General features: G+C 35.7%; 4 protein-coding genes and 1 pseudogene across 4 annotated transcripts; all 5 read left to right on the forward strand.

Annotated features, from left to right (window-relative positions):
• The first annotated feature begins 3162 nt into the window (after nucleotides 1-3162).
• Nucleotides 3163-4146, forward strand: LOC113171093 (olfactory receptor 1-like). Its single transcript, XM_026373468.1, has one exon. It carries the CDS (start codon nucleotides 3163-3165, stop codon nucleotides 4144-4146), a length of 984 nt encoding a protein of 327 aa, XP_026229253.1.
• Nucleotides 4147-6584: 2438 nt separating this feature from the next.
• LOC113171094 (olfactory receptor 1-like) lies at nucleotides 6585-7568 on the forward strand. Its single transcript, XM_026373469.1, has one exon. It carries the CDS (start codon nucleotides 6585-6587, stop codon nucleotides 7566-7568), a length of 984 nt encoding a protein of 327 aa, XP_026229254.1.
• Nucleotides 7569-9765: 2197 nt separating this feature from the next.
• LOC113171098 (olfactory receptor 1-like) lies at nucleotides 9766-10749 on the forward strand. Its single transcript, XM_026373474.1, has one exon. It carries the CDS (start codon nucleotides 9766-9768, stop codon nucleotides 10747-10749), a length of 984 nt encoding a protein of 327 aa, XP_026229259.1.
• A 663-nt stretch (nucleotides 10750-11412) lies between these two features.
• On the forward strand, nucleotides 11413-12387 carry LOC113171100 (olfactory receptor 1-like). Its single transcript, XM_026373476.1, has one exon. The coding sequence runs from the start codon at nucleotides 11413-11415 to the stop codon at nucleotides 12385-12387; it is 975 nt and encodes a 324-aa protein (XP_026229261.1).
• A 405-nt stretch (nucleotides 12388-12792) lies between these two features.
• LOC113171101 lies at nucleotides 12793-13941 on the forward strand (annotated as a pseudogene).
• Nucleotides 13942-15258: the final 1317 nt, after the last annotated feature.

Consider the following 15258-nt stretch of genomic DNA (forward strand, 5'->3'; position numbering starts at 1 on the left):
TGGTCATTGCTGTTCTCATTACAGTTGGCTATATTACCAGACTTTCTTTTTGTGAATCTGTTGTTATCAACAGCTATTTCTGTGACCATGGTCAGATGTACCGTCTGGCCTGTAATGACAACACACCCAGCTTCGTTATTGCTAAGTTAATACCTTTCCTTAGTCTTTGGCTTCCTCTGGTATTCATCTTGTTAAGTTATTCTTATATTGGTTATGCCCTTTATAAGAAAACCACATTCCAGGAAAGAGTGAAGGCCTTTAAAACCTGCACAGCTCATATTTCATTAGTAACAATCTACTTTATTCCAGTATTAGTCACATTTACTATGAATGCAAATATACACCCAAATGCTAGAATCATAAACCTTTCTCTGACCTCTGTTTTTCCTCCCATGTTGAATCCAATTATTTATGTTCTGCAGACACAAGAAATCAAGACATCATTAAAGAGAATATTAAAAATCACAAAGCAATCCAGAATGACAGTGAAGAAAACTGCAATTCTTTCTAAAACTCTTTCACTTTTTTGTTTCATGCTAATATAAGGTCTGCAATGACATTACATTCTGAAAATATTTTAACTTGAAAATGAACATATATTTAGTCTAAAAATATTTGTATTTTATGTATTATATATTTTTGTCAAACATTTATCTTAATAATTCATAGACATACTGTATCTTAAATATAACTTTAATTTAATATAAATTAAATTAAATTTAAAATAATACAAAAAAATAATAATACTTTGAAGATGGCTAATTATTGGTAGTCTATACTTTGACATGTACTACTTATAACACTACTATTTTTATTGTTGCTTTAATGTATACATATGTGCTTTCATTTTTAACCTTTGACCCAACATTTAACTCAAAATAAGTTACATTGAAAGTGTTGTTTTTGCCTGAAGCACTTTTCTGTATTAATTCACTGTTTTCTGCCTAAGCCATACTGCATATTAAATCTGTCCAGCCTGTCAGAGATGCAATAAATTTTATTTGTGAACAGCTACAAAAGCTGCTGGAGTTGACCTGCTCTTCTGTGATCATACTGTGTGTTTAGTTTAAGATTTTGATAAGAGAGAGAGAGGAGGGTCCCGGTGATATCTCAGGAACGTTCCATTTGGTTTGCTCACAATTACTGTATTTTTTTTTATTGCTCTGCCTCAATTAAATGTTGTTAAATTATTCAAACTTATGTCTTCATACTGTAGTACACAGTACTTACAGTACATTTATAATCAGCAATCGGCCACTGTGGATCACTGACTGTTAAACCATTGCTGCTCTCAAATGATTAATTTAATCCTGTAAAATCTACCTGCTATCACACTATTTTCTCTGCAAAATGGTGGTGAATATTCCCAGTCATCCAGGTGAAGTCAAGTTGAGTCATGGCAACTGGACTTCCTTCTTTGTGGGCTGAAACATTTCATTACTCAACCAAGTACCTTCATCTAACCCTAACCCTCCCCCAGACCTCACAGAATATAACATACCAACTAGATAGAATTATGTAAAAACCCAACAGCAAGTTGTCCTTTCCAGAGAACTGGAAACCAATGTAAAGGTGTCTGGGCTTTGCAAACATGATTCCAACCAGATTTTCCTCCAGCTGAAGACCAGATTCACTACTGCCCAACCTTAAATTTCAAACATTTGACATTGGGGACAGGGCGCTCTTGGCGGTAAAGTTAGTGCTGAAGGAGTGGCGGCACTGGCTGGATGAGGACTATCAATTCCTCATCCTAACTGATATAACTGATTGCAAGAACCTTGAGTTCCTCAGATTGGCTAAACGTTTAAACTCACGTAAAGCCTAGTGGGCACTGTTTTTCAACAGATTCAACTTTTGGAATCTGTTGAAAAACAGTGCCCACCATAACTTCTGAATTCATTCCTCTGTGTCTAGCCTGGAACTAACCAGGCTAGACACAGAGGAGGAAGAACTGAATGCCCCAAATAATGCTCTGGCTCCCTCATCTTTCCCTTACAACCATCTGTATGCAACTGATCATCTACGCTCCAGAGTCCTCCAGTGGTGCCACTCTTCCAGGTTGACCTACTACCCGGGAGTAGCATGCATCCACTACTTTATGTACTGGCACTTCTTGTGACCCAATATCATGAAGAACATTTGGGAGTTTGTGGCTGCCTATCTTTTCTGTACCCTGGCCAAGTCTTCTAAGGGACCTTCTGGTAGCCTTCTGCACCCTTTGCCTATCCCCATATGTGCCTGGTTTCATATGTCTTTGGATTTCATCCCAGGATCACTACTGAAGGCAACACCAACATTCTTACCATTGTCAACTACTACTTCTAAATTGGGTCATTTCATCCAACTACCAAAACTTCTCTCAGCCAAGGAGACCCCAAACTAATGATACAATACATGTTCCGAATTCATGGCTTCCCTCATGACACCGTGGCCCAGAGATTACAACGTGTTTTCCGGCTTCTACCCTTGAATGGTCTAACTGAGAGGTTTAATTGGGATTAATCACGCTCTTCAGTGGTCATGACCTAGTAGGATTTGTACAAGAATATGAATAGTGGGCAAACAAGCCTCTCCCTTAGGCTCCTGCCTACCAAGACAAACAGAGGTTGTGGTTGTTGATGATGGACAGGGAACTGGGGCATGGATTTGTTGGACCTCTTCACATATTAAAGGTCATTAATTGCAAGGCAGTCAGATTGCACCACCAGATAACTAAGTAAACTGAAACCTGTCATTTAGAGCAACCTCAACCATGTGTAAGATTCAGCTTAAGCTTGATTGTGAATTATTTGAAGAGCAATGAATTCATGAAGGGGGGTGGATAGGTGCCTTGACAAAGCATATGACTTTAAACTGAATTGCTTGTGTTTGTTATTTTAGACCTGACAATGTATTATCACAGGGTACTGAACTGACTAGGAGGTGGAGTTGGTGGTAACCATTGATAATTGGTCATTGACTGGGCGGATAACATCTAAACCAAGTGAATAATAGGGATCAAGAGATCACACCTTATTTGACATAAACACAGAAGAGAACTGAAGCTTGACAGAACATAACCATCAGAAAGCTTAAGAGAGAAAGAGAGAAGAACTAATTTTCCCCTCTATGGTACAGTAAAGTACTTTACTTTGGACATTATACTTGAGAAAAACATTCACAATGGATTTTTTCAACTCAGCGCTTGGGAAAAACATCACTTTTTTGCGTCCTGCATATTTTATAATAAGTGGATTTATTGGTATTCCTAATATAAATTATTATTATGTGTTTCTCTGTGTTGTTTATGTTGTTTCTGTGCTGGGAAACATGACTGTGATGGCAGTAATATACTTAGATTATAATCTGAGAACTCCAAAATATGTAGCAGTTTTTAACTTAGCATTTGTGGATCTGGTTGGTAGCTCTGCTTTGGTGCCCAAAGTTATCGACATATTTCTGTTTAATCACCCCTTCATCCCCTACAACGACTGCTTAACCTTCATGTTTTTCTGCTACACCTGTCTTTCAATGCAGTCATTTAATCTTGTTGCACTCTCCTATGACAGACTTGTAGCCATCATCTTTCCACTGCACTATCAAGTCAAAGTTACCCACAGGTTCATGCTTTCTTTAACTTTCTTTTTCTGGGTCATTGTTATTATTGCTCATCTCATCACAGTTGGCCTGAATACCAGATTGTCTTTCTGTGAATCTGTGGTTATTAACAGCTATTTCTGTGACCATGGTCAGATGTACCGTCTGGCCTGTAATGACAACACACCCAGCTTTGTTATTGCCAAGTTGTTACAATGCCTTACTCTTTGGCTTCCTCTGGTATTTGTTTTATTAAGTTATTTATGTATTGGTTATGCACTGTCTAAAATAGCCACTGTTCAGGAAAGAATGAAGGCCTTTAAAACCTGTACAGCTCATCTTTCATTAGTAGCAATCTACTTCATCCCAGTATTAATCACTTTTACTATGAGTGCAAATATACACCCAAACGCCAGAATCATAAACCTTTCTCTGACCTCTGTTTTTCCTCCCATGCTGAATCCAATTATTTATGTTCTGCAAACACAAGAAATTAAAATGTCATTGAAAAAAATACTAAAAATTAGGAAACAATGCAAAAGTGCAGAAAAGAAAGTAATCATTAAATGATTTATTATATTTTGGTCTTTTGGTTTAGAGAATATTTTGTACATTACAGTAAAAACTGGAGTAACTAACAACTATGTTAAATACTAAAAACTTTTTTAAATTAAATTTGAAAACACACAGTGAAGATTACTAAAATAAGCTTAAAAAAGTATAATTTCTAATAATCAAATGTAAAATTTTTCAGTTTTTTTGTAGTCATGATACTTAATAGTTGTTAACGTCAGACTTCTTTTCCTCATAGTAATATTTTCTAGCTAAATACATTTCATACTTACAGCAATGGCATTACTGTAAGTATCACTCCCTCTGTAACAACCTGAAAAGCAACATGAATTGAATCTACAAAAACTTATTTGTGCCAATAGTTATCTTGAACATAACATTTAAAACATCAATGCTGAAATAATGAATACTTTGAAGATAATCAACTACAGTCTACACTATGACATGAACAACTTAATAAAAACACTAGTACTCTGTTTGTTGTTTTAATGAGAACATATCTGTTAGTAAAAACTGAAAATATATACTCCAAAGAAATTCTCATGATCCAGTAGTCTCTGTTTATTAATCTGTTTTTCTAATAAAGTCCATTGTATATCAAGGCAGTTGTTTTCTGATTATTTGTATGTTTTGGTGCAAAATGTAACACCCAGAAAATTGTTCTGCCTCTGGACGGTCACTGTACTTCATAGTGTGGTTGCACTTAAAGAGGAACAAGTCTGTTCTATATTAATTTACTGTGTCTTCCATCTAACTAGTACACCACATTAAACCTGTCGAGCCATTCAGAGATCTGATAAATTTTTTTATGAAGAAACTACAGCAGCTGCTGGAGGTGACGTTCTTCTGTGATCATATTATGTGTGAACAAAACAAAACTGTCCAAAAATTACGCCTTCTTGAGTGTGTGATAGTCTTTCTCTAGTAATTTTACAAGTTTCTTTAGAAGAACCATCAAATAACCACTACAAACAGAACTTTACATACATTAACACAACTATATACAAATTATAAAATCAAAATGACACCTAATGCAATTAAACACATTGTTAAGTGTTAAATATAATATACAATCAGTACAGAAGACCACAACACACAAAAACGTTTGTGGTACACTACAATGAAAACATCAGGTTAACAATTATAGGTCATTGCAGTGTAAGACAAAGGTCAGTGTAAAGAAAACTGTTGTATAAATTCTTAGAGGAAAAGAGACAAGTCCAAGTTCTTATTTTAATGTAAGCAAAATTTTGGTGATTTAGGATTGTGTGAACCGTATTATGTTATGTTATTTTTCAAGTTGTTATAATGTGTATTTAGGTTACCCCTTCCTCGCCTTGATGGTGAAATGGCTCATTTGAGCTCCTCCCCCACTCTACTATGTTCTCATTGGTCAGTTTGTGGAAGACTTCTGAAGGACTGGACCATGCACAGCTGGAACACAGGGTGTAAACAGCACTAGCTTTTTGGCTAAGTGTTAGTTACAGTTAGCATAACTGAATCTGGCCGCTCCTAATTCCAGTGCTGCTGCCTAGTGCTAAGGGCCGCCATGATGGCCATGAGCGGAGTGACTCTTGCTGGTTTGGGTGTTTGTGGGAACGTTGGTATTTCTTGACGGAGCTGCTACTTTTCAATATCAAGTAGCTTCAACTCCAACATGATTTGCTCAGTTTCACAATATGTTTCAGTTTCTCTTGTTAGCAGTGAACTTAAAAAAATTCTCCTCAGTTATGAAGAAGCTCAGCATAGTGCCACAGAATGCACACCACTGACTAGTGTTTTGGTGGTTTAATTGCAGTGCATTTCAGACAAACCAATGCAGACAAACATAACATTCACAATGACATAGGCCACTTACCTAAGCTCTGCATATCTTCAACACAGAACTGTCAATCAGACTTAAGTATCATGTTTGCGGTCCTGTCCCTGGTTTTTCGGTCCAGTCTTCTATGCAGAAAAATGTAGGTGGACTCCAGTAGCCACACTAATAGTATCATGAGCAGAAACTACACTTTGATTGTGACTTTATTAAAAGAGCATCAAAGTTTGTGTAGGGAGGAGGTTGGGGTGGATAGATGGCATGACAAAGCATTTGTGTTACATTAGACTGTGTTAGTCATATCAGCCATGCCAATGCATGATCACAAGGCTGCTGATTTGGAGGTGGAGTTGAGTTCTATTAACACCCACTTCTTCAGCCTAATATCCACTGATAAGTGGCCATTGAATGGGCTGATATCATCCACACCAAGTGATGAGAAGGGATCAAACAGTGACCTTGTTTGGCATAAACCCAAAAGAGGACTGAAAAACTGTAAAAATCTTACAGAGCTTCATCATCAGAAAGTGAGTGAAAAACCAGAGCTCATCTCCATCTGATGTGCTGTTCAGTCGACCACTGTACTTCGGACTTATACGCTGCAAATATTTTCATAATGGACTTTTTTAACTCAGCTCTTGGGAAAAACATCACTTTTTTGCGTCCTGCATATTTTATAATAAGTGGATTTATTGGTATTCCTAATATAAATTATTATTATGTATTTCTCTTTTTTGTTTATGTTGTTTCTGTGCTGGGAAACACGGCTGTGATGGCAGTAATATACTTGGATTATAATCTGAGAACTCCAAAGTATGTAGCAGTTTTTAATTTAGCATTTGTGGATCTGATTGGTAGCTCTGCTTTGGTGCCCAAAGTTATTGACACATTTCTGTTTAACCACCCCTCCATCCCCTACCGCGACTGCTTAACCTTCATGTTTTTCTGCTACACCTGTCTTTCAATGCAGTCATTTAATCTTGTTGCACTCTCCTATGACAGACTTGTAGCCATCATCTTTCCACTGCACTATCAAGTCAAAGTCACCCACAGGTTCATGTTTTCTTTGATTGCCTCTTTCTGGGTCATTGTTGTCATTGCTAATCTCATTACAGTTGGTTATATTACCAGACTTTCTTTCTGTGAATCTGTGGTTATTAACAGCTATTTCTGTGACCATGGTCAGATGTACCGTCTGGCCTGTAATGACAACACACCCAGCTTCGTCATTGCTAAGTTAATACCATTCCTTACTCTTTGGCTTCCTCTGGTATTTGTTTTATTAAGTTATTTTTATATTGGATATGCACTGTCTAAAATAGCAACAGTTCAGGAAAGATTGAAGGCCTTTAAAACCTGCACAGCTCATCTTTCCTTAGTAACAATCTACTTCATCCCAGTGTTAATTACATATACTATGAGTGCAAATATACATCCAAATGCCAGAATCGTAAACCTTTCTCTGACCTCTGTTTTTCCTCCCATGTTGAATCCAATTATTTATGTTCTGCAGACACAAGAAATCAAAATGTCATTGAAAAAAATACTAAAAATTACAAAACAATGCAAAATCACAGCGAAGAAAATAATTATAAAATGATCTATTATATTTTGTTCTGTTTGTTTAGAAATATATATACATTCCAGTAAAACCTTGAGTAGGTATGTTAAATACTAAAAACCTTTTTAACATTACATTTTAAATCACACAGTAAAGATTACTAAAATAAGCTTTAAAAAGTATATATTTTTCCAAATGTTAATTTTTTCTCCCATTTTGTAGTCATGGTACTTTATAGTTATAAACATGAGACTTCTTTTCCTCATAGTAATATTTTCTAGCTAAATACATTTCATATTTACAGCAAAGGCTTTACTGTCAGTATCACTCCCACTGTAACAACCTGAAAAGCAACATGAATTGAATCTACAAAAACTTATTTTATTATATTTTTCTATTTGTGTCAATAGTTATCTTGAACTTAACAACATTTAAAACATCAATACTGAAATAATGAATACTTTGAAGATAATCAACTACATACTACACTAAGACATGTACAACTTAATAAAAACATTAGTATTCTGTTTATTGCTTTATTGTGAACATATATGTGTGTGATAACTGAAAATATATACTCCAAAGAAATTCCTATCATCCAATAGTCTCTGTTTATTAATTATGTTTTTCTTGTCAAGTCCATTGTATATATTAAGGCAGTTGTTTTCTGATTATTTGTATTTTTTGGTGCAAAATGTTGAACACCAAAAACTTTATTCTGCCTCTGGATGGTCACTGTACTTTATAGTGTGGTTGCACTTCAAGAGGAACAAGTCTGTTCTATATTAATTTACTATGTCTTCCATCTAAGTAGTACTTCACATTAAACCTGTCCAGCCATTCAGAGACTTGATAAATTTTGTCACGAAGCAACTAAAGCAGCTGCTGGAGGTGACGTTCTTTTGTGATCAGATGCATCCAGTTTAATTGCAGAGCAATAGAGACAAACCAGTGCAGACAAATATAAATATTCACAATGATGCAGCCTACTTGCCTAAGCTCTGCATATCTTCAACACAGAACTGTCAATCAGTGTCACTGTATCATGGTTGCAGTCCCAGATCTGGTATTTCTGTCCAGTCTTCTATCCAGAAAGATTTAGGTGGAATGGATCGGTAAACATACTGTAGAAAACAAACTGATCATTTCTATAAAGTCACACCATGGATGTTTTGCCAATACTCCCAAATAATTATTGATCAGTAAACTACAGTACTACTAAGCTGGAGGTTGTGCACTATAAGTAGTGTGTCCTTCAGAAAAACGTATGTGGACTCCAGTAGCCACAGCAATAATAACATGAGCAGATTATTTAAAGAGTATCAAAGTCCGTGTATGGGGGAGGTTGGGGTGGCCGTCGATATGACAAAGTATAGGACTTTGACATTGGATCCAAAAATTTGTGCTATATTATACTCTGTTTGTCATATCAGCCATGCCAATGCATGATCACAGGCTGCTGATCTGACTTGAAGGTGGAGTTAAACTCTATTAACCCATCTCTTTAGTCTTAATATCCACTGATAAGTGGCCATTGAATGGGCCGTTATCATCCAGACATAGTGATGCGAAGGGATCAATGGATTACACAGTGACCATGTTTGACATAAACACAAAAGAGGACTGAAAAACTGTTAAAATCTAACAGAGTTTCATCATCAGATAGTGAATGAGTCTCACTGGACTTTTTTAACTCAGCTCTTGGGAAAAACTTTTTTGCATCCTGTATATTTTGTAATAACTAGATTTATTGGTATTCCTAATATAAAATATTATGTGTTTCTCTTTTTTGTTTATGTTGTTTCTGTGCTGGGAAACATGTCTGTGATGGCAGTAATATACAGGATGAATATGTTGTATCAAAGTCAGTGTAGGGGGGAGGGTAGGGTGGATAGGAGACAAGTGTTTGTACAATGTTGTGTTTGTTATAATAACCATGACAATGAATAATCACATGCTGCTGACCTGACTTGAAGGTGGAGTCAAGCCCTAATAACCCACCGCTATAGTCTTGATATCCACTGATCAACAGCCACTGAGTGGCCTGATCGCATCCACACGAAGTGAAGAAGAGAGATCAAGGAATCACAGGGTGGTCTTATTTCACATAAACACAAAAGAGGAATGAAAAACTGTTAAAAGACAGAGCTTCATCCTCAGTGTGGGAGAAGAGCTCATATCCATCTGATGTGCTGTTCACTCTACTTTGGACATTATATTTAAAAACATTTTCACAATGGACTTTTTCAACTCAGCTCTTGGGAAAAACATCACTTTTTTGCATCCTGCATATTTTATAATAAGTGGATTTATTGGTATTCCTAATATAAATTATTACTATGTGTTTCTCTTTTTTGTTTATGTTGTTTCTGTGCTGGGAAACATGACTGTGATGGCACTAATATACTTGGATTATAATCTGAGAACTCCAAAATATGTAGCAGTTTTTAACTTAGCATTTGTGGATCTGATTGGTAGCTCTGCTTTGGTGCCCAAAGTTATCGACATATTTCTCTTCAACCATCCTACTATTCCCTACAACGACTGCCTGGTATACCTTTTTTTCTGCTACACCTGTCTTTGGATGCAGTCATTTAATCTTGTTGCACTCTCCTATGACAGACTTGTAGCCATCATCTTTCCACTGCATTATCAAGTGAAAGTCACCCACAGGTTGATGTTTTCTTTGATTGCATTTTTCTGGGTCTGTGCCATCACTATTACACTCACTGCAACTGGCCTAATTACCAGACTTTCCTTCTGTGAATCTGTTGTTATTAACAGTTATTTCTGTGACCATGGTCAGATGTTTAGAATGGCCTGTAATGACAACACACCCAGCTTTGTCTTTTCTAATATGGGAACAGTTATTACTCTTTGGCTTCCTCTGGCATTTATTTTGTTAAGTTATTCTTATATTGGTTATGCACTGTCTAAAATAGCTACAGTTCAGGAAAGAGTGAAGGCCTTTAAAACCTGCACAGCTCATCTTTCTTTAGTAGCAATCTATTTCATCCCAGTATTAATCACTTTTACTATAGGTGCAAATATACACCAAAATGCCAGAATCATAAACCTTTCTCTGACCTCTGTTTTTCCTCCCATGTTGAATCCCATTATTTATGTTCTGCAGACACAAGAAATCAGAATTTCATTTAAAAAAATATTAAAATTTACAAAGCAATACAAAATTGCTGTGAAAAAAGTAATCATAAAATGACTAATTGTATTTTGGGCTGTCTGTTCAGAATATTTTGTACATTACTGTAAAACTTGGAGTAACTAACAATTATCTTAAGTACTAGTCCCAGACTTTAGTTTCCTACAAGTCTACCAGAACCTCCTATAAGACATTAACTGTTATACTGAACTGCCTGCTACCTAACACATAGCATTTGATCATCTATATGAGGATGTGTTCCCCAATGGTTCATCTCAAGGTTTCTTCCTGTTGCCTTCTCAGGGAGTTTTTCCTTGCCACCATCGCCCTCGGCTTGCTCATCAGGGACAATCAGATTATTATGATTCATACACATTCACTGTTCATATAAACTTCCATAGTTACTTTGGTTGTGTAAAGCTGCTTTTCGACAATGTCAATTGTAAAAAGCGCTATACAAATAAAATTGAATTTAATTGACTATTGTCACAGGGTACTGAACTGACTAGGAGGTGGAGTTGGTGGTAACCATTGATAATGGCCATTGACTGGGCGGATATCATCCAAACCAAGTGAATAATAGGGATCAAGGCATCATACGCTGACCTTATTTAACATAAACACAGAAGAGGACTGAACAAAACCATCAGAAAACTTGAGAGAGAAAGAGAGAAGAACTTATTTCCACCTCTATGGTATATTACTTGAGAAAATTTTTTCACAATGGACTTTTTTAACTCAGCTCTTGGGAAAAACATCACTTTTTTGCATCCTGCATATTTTATAATAAGTGGATTTATTGGTATTCCTAATATAAATTATTATTATGTGTTTCTCATTGTTGTTTATGTTGTTTCTGTGCTAGGAAACACGGCTGTGATGGCTCTAATATACTTGGATTATAATCTGAGAACTCCAAAGTATGTAGCAGTTTTTAACTTAGCATTTGTGGATCTGGTTGGTAGCTCTGCTTTGGTGCCCAAAGTTATCGACATCTTTCTGTTTAACCACCCCTCCATCCCCTACAACGACTGCTTGACATTCATGTTTTTCTACTACACCTGTCTTTCAATGCAGTCATTTAATCTTGTTGCACTCTCCTATGACAGACTTGTAGCCATCATCTTTCCACTGCACTATCAAGTGAAAGTCACCCACAGGTTCATGTTTTCTTTAACTTTCTTGTTCTGGGTCTTTGTTGTTATTGTTCAGCTCATCACAGTTGGCCTGAATACCAGATTGTCTTTCTGTGAATCTGTTGTTATTAACAGCTATTTCTGTGACCATGGTCAGATGTACCGTCTGGCATGTAATGACAACACACCCAGCTTTGTTATTGCCAAGTTGTTGCAATGTCTTACTCTTTGGCTTCCTCTGGTATTTGTTTTATTAAGTTATTTATGTATTGGTTATGCACTGTCTAAGATAGCCACTGTTCAAGAAAGAATGAAGGCCTTTAAAACCTGCACAGCTCATCTTTCATTAGTCGCAATCTACTTCATCCCAGCATTAATCACATTTACTATGAGTGCAAATATACACCCAAATGCCAGGATCATAAACCTTTCTCTGACCTCTGTTTTTCCTCCCATGCTGAATCCAATTATTTATGTTCTGCAGACACAAGAAATCAGAATTTCCGTAAAAAAAATTCTGAAGATCACAAAGCAATCCAAAAGTGCAATGCGGAAAAAATAACAGTCAAGTGATCATAATAGTAAATATGATTTATTGTTAGAGACCCTTCAGTAACTTACCACTATGTAAAATACTAAAAATCATTGAAATCACACAATGAAGATGAGGTTTATATTACTACAATCTTCATCTTCAGGAAACTTTCTAGTTGAACCTATAGTAAACACAAGATTTGTCTGCTCCTCTTTTCTGTAGTGATATTTGCACAGAACATGTCAGAAAATGGATTCTCAAGAGGGAACAATATGTGCTCCTTTGCTAAAAAAGATGTTTTAATGGACTCATCCTGCATGGCTTCACCACATGTTTATAAGTTTTACTTTTGATGCAAACAAATTCTGAATAACTACAGTACAAACATTAGAACACACTGACATGCAATTTGTATATATATAGATATTAGATATGTTAGATACTGCACAGGCCTCTGGCATTTCAGAATGGTAAGTAGGTATGATGAGTATCGGACCCTGACCCTTCTCAGAGTTTATTTTCTATAAACTCAGAGAAGGTGTGGTCTTCTTTATTAGCTGCTTTCACCACTGTTAAACTTGACAGAGCTTTGTCATTTTAAACAGAACACCAGAACACAGTCCACAGGCGGTGAAAACATCTATCAAAATGATTACCTGTGCTGTAGGCAGGAAAAGCTTGATAGGTTTTACAACGAATTTTGCACCCTGCATATTTCATAATAATTCTTTTCTGGCATGCCAAATATCATAGTTTATTAGTACGTCTTTCTTTTTTTTTTTATGTTATGTCAGTGCTGGTAAACTCAGCTGTGGTGGTAATAATATGCTTGGCTCATAACCTGAGAACTCCAAAATATATAGCTGTTTTTAATCTAGCATTTGTGGACCTGTTTGGTAGCTCTCTTTGGTGCCAAAGGTTCTTGACATCTTTCTATTTGACCACCCCCCACATCCACTACAGCAACTGCTTGGCATTCATGTTTATCTGCTTTACCTTTCTATCAATGCAGGCTCTGAATCTGGTTGCACTCTGCTAAAACAGACCAGTAGCCATCATCTTCTCACTGCACCATTAAGTGAAAGATACTAACAGAATCATGTTTTCTTTCATTGCCTCTTTCTGGGTCTGTGCCATCACTGTCACACTCATTGCAACTGGCCTTATTACCAGACTTTCCTTCTGAGAGTCTTGGGTTATTAACAGCTATTTATGTGACCATGGTCAAATATACCGACTGGCCTCTAATGACAACACACCCAGCTTGATCATAAGTTTTGTGTTACCAGCTGTTATTCTTTGGCTTCCACTGGTATTTATCTTGTTTACCTATTTATGTATTGGCTGTGCTTTAACAAGTGGCCAGTACATGAGAGAGTTAAGGCTTTTAAAACCTGAACAGCTCATCTTTCATTAGATGCAATCCATTTCCTTTCTATAATTATCACATTTACTTTGATGGAAAAAATACATCCAAATGCCAGAATCATAAACCTGTCTCTGACCTTGGTTGTGCCTCCAACATTGAATCCAATCATTTATGTTCTGCAAACACAAGACAATACAATTAAATTACAATAAAAAATTAACATTAAAATTATGTTTTGCTCAAGGCCTTTTATTGGCATAAATTGCATGATAGTAAATTAACTCTTTACAGATAGACTTCCTTTACATAATCATATAAATGTATAAAAATTAAATTGTTAATCATTCATTGTTATCTAGTAACAATAACTATAATGAAAACCATTTGAAATATAACATATAAAATTAACTGTAATACTAGTTTATACTTTTGTGAGAAAATTAATGCTTTATATTGCTGTAGCTATTTAGATTTCAAATAAGCTACAAAACACACAAAACTGTTGCTGTAATGTATGAATCAATAATCAATCAAACTGTTTAATAAAGGATTTATGCTGTGTGTGTGTGATCTTGTGTGCTTTTTCTCAGCATCACAAATAACCTGGAAAATAATTTAGCAATAATTTTATGACATATATTTTGCAATTATATTTGTTATTTCAACCATAAAAGGTGAAGCTGAAGGATTTACTTGTTATTTCCTCTCAGAGCTACTTTAGATAACAAAGCATTTTAACTTACATAGCATACTTTTCTGTTTGTGATCATTTTCAGTGTTTTATCTGTAAAACGCTGATTAGAAATCAGGTGCAAACCCAAAGTAACAATTAAAAAGTTGACTGTAATGTAGTGAAATATAAGCTGCTTTTACTTCACACCGCAGAAGTGATTTTACAGCTCTTTTAATAGGATTGTTTCTAGTTTTACTAGTGGTTGTTATTATGTGCTGGTCTTTAAATGACTTATTGTTTGTGGTTATGCAATGTCCTATTTTAATAATTAATTTTAGATGTTACAGACCATTTATGCCTCTCTGCACTTTGTCCTTGATGATGGAAACAACAATGTTTCTCTGCATCATAACCGTGTTCTTACGATTGTTGTGTGGACATATAGAAAACACAGTTGAATATATTTGACTTGTGTTTTTTAAACATTTTTTAAAGTTAATAATTTTGACTGGCATTGGCAGCCAATAACACTACAACTAGGGGGCATGTCCCGTAGAGTTTACCTGAATTTGAAAGTTAGTTCACCTCCAATTCTCTCTTTGGGCTTTACAGTGTGCCTTACCTGCCCTTCACCATCCAGAAAACCTTTTTTGTTTCTTCGATCTTTTGAACACAGATTGCACTGTTGATAAAAAAAAAGTGCAAGCTAATGTTTCCTGTCGATGTTTATTTGAATATAAGACCACATTTAGGGAATATATTGTAGTGATGACAGTATCTTAAATGATCTATTATTCTTTAAATATTTATATAAAAACTTTATCAAGAACTCCTACTATCACCTTGCAAAAACAGA

This window comes from Anabas testudineus, chromosome 14 (genome assembly GCF_900324465.2).
Source record: "Anabas testudineus chromosome 14, fAnaTes1.2, whole genome shotgun sequence".
NCBI classification, from domain to species: Eukaryota; Metazoa; Chordata; class Actinopteri; order Anabantiformes; family Anabantidae; genus Anabas; species Anabas testudineus.

Coding starts and splice junctions, on each gene's coding strand:
- LOC113171093 (XM_026373468.1), top strand. CDS start 3,163: ATGGATTTTTTCAACTCAGCGCTTGGGAAAAACATCACTTTTTTGCGT.
- LOC113171094 (XM_026373469.1), top strand. CDS start 6,585: ATGGACTTTTTTAACTCAGCTCTTGGGAAAAACATCACTTTTTTGCGT.
- LOC113171098 (XM_026373474.1), top strand. CDS start 9,766: ATGGACTTTTTCAACTCAGCTCTTGGGAAAAACATCACTTTTTTGCAT.
- LOC113171100 (XM_026373476.1), top strand. CDS start 11,413: ATGGACTTTTTTAACTCAGCTCTTGGGAAAAACATCACTTTTTTGCAT.